The following is a 7,774-nucleotide window of genomic DNA, read 5'->3' as shown; positions in this document are numbered from 1 at the left end:
CTCTTCCATTTTTTCCCCTGCTGTTCATATATCCACTTTGTCCTACCTACACATGGTGTGATGTAGGAGTGTACTGCTATCCATCTTTTTCAATCTGAAGGAAAGTATTTAGCATGGCAGCTGTTATACCAAATGAGTCTCTACTTTGCCCTACGTGCCACAGTGTTCCTCACTCTTCTGATCAACAGTCTCTGCTTTCCAGAACTATTGAGATCTGCTTCAGATTTGTCCAAGGGGAAGAAAAGGTCTCCCTTGTGATGCAGTAGTTTTCAGGAGTCTTCTGATCAACAGTCTCTGCTTTCCAAAACTATTGAGATCTGATTCAGATTTGTCCAAGGGGAACATTTGTCTGCGAACATTATAAAATTTCTACCCTATAGTTTGGCATTACTGCTATGGCAGGACTAGGTGAGATGAAGGAATGGACTTTGAATGCAAAGGAGATGACATTAGACCTGTGGTGGCTGCAACAACCTAGGATAAGGAACTTGTAGGAGACAGAAGCAGGAACTGCAGGCTAGCAGGGAGAACATAACGGAGAGCTGTGCCTAGGAAGAGTGACAGTGTACTGGAAAACCCTGAAATTAATGACCGGGACTAATCATATGGGGTGGGGGAAGAGATGCTGAAAAGTCCAAGGTACAGTTTGTCAGGAATAGGAGACTGCACAAGTGTTTGAGGCAAAGCAGGCTGTGACAGCAGCCTGGGAGGATCTGCAATAGCATCGACTACATGAAAATGAAAGGAAACGGACTAACTGGCCAAGGAGACTGGGAAGATGAAGGAAGCTAGGACAAGAACAGGGAACCTGCAAGTGGAAAGTTAGCAAACTGCTTTATTTGGTAACTGATATTGGGATGAGTAGCATGAGAAATGGCAACTGGGACTGCCAAGCTGAGGAGCAGGCTTGGGTGGGTATTCAGGGCTGTGACATTTGAGGAGATCATATTTGGGGCAGTGGGCATAAGGTCCCTGATCCACCAGGGCAGACTTCCTTCTAATGCCTGGAACAGAATACAAGATTCATCTATTCATTCTATTCTTTTGTGGGTTTTGGTGAGATTAGGACTCTGTGCAAAGCCCTCACCAGGCTCTCACAGGTGAGAACTGCTTGTGATATCAGAGGGTGGCAATGGCTGGGATCAGTGGATGGAGGGGTTTGATGAGTGCTCTGAATATTCTCTTATGTAGAGGCCTACCTGCTGTGTCCTGTTCCATTCTTCTGAATATAAGAGATGAGGCTGGGAAGGGATTACAGCGAGCAAAGTGTTTAAGGCCACGCTTTCTTCTTCCATTGCAAACGTAGTGTTTACTTACTGAGATTGCAAGGTGTATCTCACCCAACTGATTCCCTGCTGTAGGCAACTCAGGTGCTGACAGCACCTTGAACTGGTCTTTTCTGACAGACATGTACTTGATTTCCTAATATCTGGGATGCTTCATTTGAGCTAAAATGCTTTGTGTCTCATATGAGTGATGAGTGAATCTTCATCATATCTACACCCAAAACAGCATCCTTACGTGGCAGTGTGCAGGCATCCCAGGTTGTTCAGCACTAGTTCAAGGCTAGCCTTTGACCACCTTACTCTGCAGCCCAGTAATCTTCCTGCAGTGCAATCTACTGCATCTAGTGCAGTCTGGATTTTAACACACATACACTGCCTGAGCATTTTAAAAATAAGCGATATTGCCCTCTTGTACAATATGGACTGGTTGTCTATTCCCATATGATTTTATGCTCTCATTTCTCCGTTTCACATCACAGTTTAGATACCTTCAAAGTTTCTCTAGGAATTTGATGCCACATTTGTCTGCGAAGCACACGGTGGAGCTGTGGAGCTGTCTAAACATCATCACTATCAAAGCAATGAGCTTAGTCATACAGCTACAAAGTAGGCAGTGGAATCTATTTCAGAGCATAAGCATAAGACAATTGCCTACAACGGCAGGAGTGGGCTTCTTTCCCTCAGTGCTGGTTTCTCCGTGTAGTGCTTAAAGTCATCAGGCTTGACTAATGAGACGATTCTGTAAGTCAGCAGTCTGACTTAGAATGGATGTTAGTAACAAACTCCTGGCTGAGAGGGACCGTTCAGAGAAATGTAACTGTACAAGCAACAGATCCTGTTGTTGGAACCGAAGGTTACAGGTCTCTACTGCACTTTGGTGGGCGTGTGGTTCAGAAAAAAAAAGACTGTATTCTCTAATATTGTCTAACGAACTTCTGTAGAAACAAGTCTGTAACTGACCTTGTCCAGCTCCTTCTGGATCATCCAGCACTTGGTCACTCCTAGCAGCACCTGGATCAGACCCAGGCGGTTTCCAATCTCTGTCATGATGCTCATGGAAGAATCATATCGAGGAAAGGCTGTCTGCAGAAGCAGGGAGGAAAACATGTTTTGCTATGTCTTGCTTTTCTCACCCTCTTGCTATCCCCTCTGTCCTTCCTGGCAGGAAAAGAGCTGTACCTGCACGTCTTTGCGACTGCGATGGATATCTGCAAAGCACAGCAGACACAGCGCTTGCAGAGGCCGGTCACCATGCTGCAGGGCAATCTTCATGGACTCCTGAAAGAAATCGTCTTTGGTCAGTTAAAGCTTGTTCAAAACAGCAGGGCTGGGACTGTGCGCTCCAGCCACCGAAAAATCAGCTCCAAAGAAATGGCACAATCTTTTTAAGGCAAGTAAAGTCTTGTTCATGTATTTGCAAACAAGGGCCATTCATAGACCCAAACTTTTGAGCCCCCCTTGGGCTACTGAAGCCACAGCTCTAAGACTTGGGAGGCAGCAGGAACATCTAGAGTCAAGCGTGAATGCTGTGGTATCTCTCTTCCTCCCAGTCCTGTAGGCAAGATCCCCTCGCAGAGACCTCTGACAGCTCTGCATCTGCCTGCACCCTATACCTCACAGCAGTCCATAGCATCTGCCAAGCGCCCCAGCTTCCGATAGGCCACTGCCATGTGATACTGGCTCATTGCACGGTACTTCAAGCTCCAGCCCTTTCCGTAATCATTCACCAGCTCAGCTGCTTTACATGGGAAGAACAAGGCTTTCTCGTAGTCCTGTAAGGCAGACAAGCAGACAAACAGCAGTTACAGCAAAAATAACGCAAAAAAGGAAAAAATAAAGCAACCATTTTTTATTTACTGACATTGCAACAGTGAGCAGATTTCTGTACACCTTTCAACTCCTGCTGCTCCTCTTCTACATGCTGTATTTCACTAGATATCAAACTGTGGAAGGCGGAATTGCCATATACTGAATTCATATTACTCTCTGGGTTCAGGACGCTGGGGCAACGACACAGCAAATGAATTATATGTACTATGCCATCAGCCTTACTCTGCAGGAACCATTTACCTCCTCTGTAACCCAAGGCTGAAAACTTTCTCTGCTCTTACATCATATCTGCTTTCAACATTTACATGGAGCCCTCACGTTCTCCATATGGTGAGTCAGGATCTCCAAGAGGCTGGTTATCCATCATTGCAGGAAACAGGAACAAAGAATCATGGCCTCACCAAATCCACAGTAAGTAATAATATAACATATTTTCATTTTTAAGCATCTTTCTGCATTGAAAGTGTTTTAGAAACAAATCTTATTTTACAGTAAGTACATAAAACTATTATCTAAATATGTAAAACCATTCGGGAGTTAGTTACATGAGACGGCAGAAATGAAAAAGTCCTCGCATTTTTTAATTCTCCAAGACGCACAAAGGAAAGCGCAACTTTTAAAATTTCCTTTCTCCCTTCTTATTTCATACCTTTAAAATATCCACCACAATATTCTTTTTTTTTTTTTTTTGGTATTATGAGGGAAGTTTACTGATAGTTTTCAACACTTCAGTTGGTGAGTCTTCCATTAGTGACAAAAATCAAGACTTTGGGAGGAAAACCTATTTGTTGCCCTTTGAAATAGAAGTTAGAACTGGTAATTCACCCCTATCCTCAGTTCATGCCTGGTTTTGCTCATAAAAATAGCTGTTTGCCTGTGATAGTGGTAGAAATAGAGAATCCATGAGTTCTGGCTGCCAGCCCTGTGAGCAGACAGTATGTCCTCTGATGTGATTTTCTTTGAAGCTAAGTTTGATCTTTTCAACATACAGGAATATTCACAGCTGCTTCTGCTGTGCTGTATAAACATTACACTAATCCTCCCATCCTCGCTGTGAAGGAGAGTACTCGATGACCATTTTACAACGGAGAGATTTTAGCTTACAACGCTCTCTCAGTACTTCACTTTCTACAGCAAAGAAATAAGCTGAAATTCACACCATTTCCAATTCTTTCCCGAATCAATGAGAGGATCACCCTTCCATCCCTTAGGTTACCGCACCTTTATCTGGGTGTAGAAGTTCCCGAGGCTGCAGCAGACTCGACACTCCAGCATCTTGTCATCGTTGTTGTGTGCGTAGCGTAAAGCTTTCTCAAAGCACTCCAAAGCCTTCTGGAAAATGCTGAGGCCCAAGAAGGCATTGCCCATGCTGAGGCTCACCTGCCCATTCAGCTGCAGGCTCACAGTGGTACCCTGCATGTTCAGGCATGTCTTACAGTACGAGATGGTTTTCTGGAATTCACAGAGTTTCTCATTGCTGCGAGCCAGGTTTAGGTAGCTCTCTGTAAGGTAATCCGGGTCTTCCAGCTCCCGTGCTGTGTCAATCTGTACCACTGCAAACTTTAAGTAGAAAAGACAGTGTTTGTAAAAGTGTGTGTAGTTTATTTAAATACAGCTCAAACACTCGCAGAGTAGCACCCTGTACTGGAGAAGAGACTCAGCTCTGAGCAGGGCAGAGAAGTCCAGCAGCACAGACTGAGAAACTTCACATACACTGAGCAGTTTTCTGGTGGTTTAAAAGGCCCAGGAGCAGTCTAAAGAAACCTCTCCCTCTCTCGATACAGTCTGGGGCAAGGAAGATGAACGAGGCTGGTGGTTAGTGGAAAAAAAGCTGTTCATGGCCCTAAAGAGAAGCAGGTGAAGCAGGAAATATCTGACACAATGCAGCTCAGTTTTCTTTCACTCGGTTTAACTTGTTTTGCTTTCTCTGGAATTCTTAAGATAGTAAAGTACTCCATTAATAAAAGAAAGTAAGCTACTTCTTTCATCAATTTTTTTTACTAACAAATTGCAGTATTGACAGTTTTTGTTCTATAAGCTTCAGGATTCATTGCATACAGTTCTCTTCAATGAAAAGTCTCTTTCTTTTAGACTGCAAACTCTTCTGACCAGTGACTCTTTTGTGTTTTGTGATGAACCAAGCACGCTGCTGGCTTCAGTTAATAACAGTAGCAAAGGTAAATATTTAGCAATTTTCTCAGTATGTGTTTTCATTACAGATTATCAGTTAGGTTTACGGATAACAATTCCCAAGCACACCAATTACTTCCTTTTTGTATAGTGGCAACACATCATAATTTAAGCTTCTAGAATATTTTACATTCTTCACAAAATAAAAAAAAAACCAACAAAAAACAAACCAACCATAAACTGCATGTGTTTGAGTATATATGTTCTCAGTTTCCTTAGCACTTTAGGAAAGCTGCTATTTGGACCCAGTAATGCGCATTAGCTCGTGCTTCCCCACATTCCCTTACCTTTGTACAAGTTCTTCATTATTTCCTGATTGCCACAGCCTCTTTCCTTGATGTGAAGTAATTTTTCTCTCCATAAGAGGTTGAGCATCATAACCCTTCTTAAATCACAGTTAATTTCCTGCCTTTAATTCTGACCCCTTTTCTCCTGTTGTTTCCTCTCTCAGTGGTTTATTGCTAAAGTTTTCCTTCCTCTTGATCACTTGCAGTATAAAATCAGTTTCGCTTCAGTGGTTTTTCCTTTCTAATACTGGGAAGAAGTAAAATTCACCTACTCTGATCCTACTTTCTGTTCTTTTCTGAGGTAGGAAATTAAGGTTCAGGTACATTGATCCCACTCCTTTGCCTGTTTCTTGTTTTCTGCGAAGCCTTCAGTATTTCCCTTGGGTAGCCACATCTTACCTTTTTTGTTTCTCTCTTCCCTAATTAGTCTGTTGTTTCTGCCACCACCTAATTCCACATCACTTATCAGAACTGTTTTTCTTCAAATGTTTTCCCAGTGTATTAACACCCTTCTTTTCTTCTTCATCCTAAGTATTTGGTTTTAATACAGGGCTTTGATGTGTGCATGGGTTTACTAGTAAGATGTGCCTCCCCCATTCGAAACAGAGCTATCAAAAACTTCAGTGCGATGTGGGCACCCCCTTCACGTTTTCTGCTACACGCTGAATGATTATCGGGCCAGTAAGGGGCAACCAAAAACATCAGGACAAGAATATCAAGGCCCTTTAGCAAGACCCTATTTCAGGCTGGGATAGTTTCTTAACACTACTACATCATCCTCTCGCCTTGTCTTCGACATTCCTGAGTCACCCTCCCAAACAGTGCCTGCTGCTCTCTACGTTCAACCTGTTATTTCTCAGGTCCACACATCAGCTTCTTTTTGTTAATTTAAACAAACGCATTTATCCTCATGCTCTTGAAATGTAACTTCAGCTTCTTTTTATCACTCTTCTCCATATCCTTCATTCTTCTATGCTGTCCTGACAACTGGGACCCCCTCTCTGACCTCAACTGTCAGACCCCTCCTGGAGCATGTCTCAACCCCCCTGCCAAAAAAGCATCCTCTTTACAAATAATTGTAATAAAAACAACGTAAAATCTGTATTAGATATCAAACAGCAGTTGAACAACAAGGTAACAGAAATGTTTCCACAAGACTGCTGCTTATTCTACAGAATCCACTTGGAAATCTCTTTTTACACTGACAAAGAAACTGTAAACAGCTTTCAGTGGAACAAAGGCCCCGTTTTCATACCTTTTCCTGAAGACTGATAACATGGTGTGCCTGTATGCGGGGAATAAATCAAGAAAGATTCCCATGACTAACTGGAGAACCTCAGTAACCTGGGAATCCTGAGGGACCAGACACAATGAAAAGTAGTATTCTATGTACCTTGTGGGCTGGTGCTATTGGTCAACACAGTGATTACGGCAGCCCACAATACGCACTCAATAGCTGCTATGTTCTACTATATACAAAATAAACCCCCCAATTTCACATTCTAATCTCCAGCCACTCTCCGTAGTGGGTGCGACACAATGGCATGCATTCATCTCCAGTTCGCCTTACCTTCAGCATATCTTTGTATCTGCCCATCTCTGCATGAGCAGTGATGAGGCAACCCAAAACCCGAAACCTGCCAGCAGGATCCGCAGACTTCTCCAAAACCCTCATCCAGACTCGCAGGGCCTTTTCGGTCTGATTAGACTGGTAAAGATGGAGTCCTTTCTCTATCTGTTGCTTTGTCTGGTCCTGACCCATCTCCCATGCATTAAAAAGCCTCATACACTAACCTCTAAGGACACCAAAAAGGAAGTGCATAAACGAGAACACAACATAAAATGCCCTAATAGAGGAGGGCGGGTTGTGTGCTCAGAAGGCTTGGAGCCATAAAAGCCCAGCCATGTCAGGGGGCTTCAGTTGTGGTAGGCAATGGCAAGAAGTGGTTGCTCAGCACTGAAGGTAGAATCCCAAATCCACTAGGCAAACGTCTTGCTCGCTAGGACTCCACCAGTGCATTCGCCTGTCCAATCCCATAAACAAAGAGGAAAAGCACAACAGGGAGAGAAAGAGAAAAATCTCAAGCGACAGGAGTGAAACTCAATCTGAGCAGCCAGCGCTGGACTCCTCCCCATTGGCTACAGCTGCGGCCGCCCGTCCGGGCCACGCGGGCCCCCCGC

At 43.6% G+C, this 7,774-nt stretch overlaps 1 protein-coding gene across 1 annotated transcript in view; it reads right to left on the bottom strand.

Annotated features, from left to right (window-relative positions):
- Window positions 1-7,648, bottom strand: part of RAPSN (receptor-associated protein of the synapse) — an 8,991-nt gene extending 1,343 nt beyond the window's left edge. Inside the window, exons 1-5 of the mRNA XM_009895640.1 lie at window positions 7,164-7,648; window positions 4,338-4,676; window positions 2,900-3,058; window positions 2,466-2,564; window positions 2,247-2,369 (exon numbers count right to left, since the gene is read on the bottom strand). Of these exons, the coding sequence (XP_009893942.1) occupies window positions 2,247-2,369; window positions 2,466-2,564; window positions 2,900-3,058; window positions 4,338-4,676; window positions 7,164-7,379 (936 nt within the window). The 5' untranslated portion in view covers window positions 7,380-7,648. The remainder of the gene's footprint in view (window positions 1-2,246; window positions 2,370-2,465; window positions 2,565-2,899; window positions 3,059-4,337; window positions 4,677-7,163) is intronic.
- Between the last annotated feature and the right edge of the window lie 126 nt (window positions 7,649-7,774).

Source organism: Charadrius vociferus, unplaced genomic scaffold (genome assembly GCF_000708025.1).
Source record: "Charadrius vociferus isolate BGI_N301 unplaced genomic scaffold, ASM70802v2 scaffold111, whole genome shotgun sequence".
Classification (NCBI taxonomy): Eukaryota; Metazoa; Chordata; class Aves; order Charadriiformes; family Charadriidae; genus Charadrius; species Charadrius vociferus.
The sequence above is the reverse complement of the archived record's forward strand: the minus strand, read 5'-3'. Positions and strand labels throughout refer to the sequence as shown.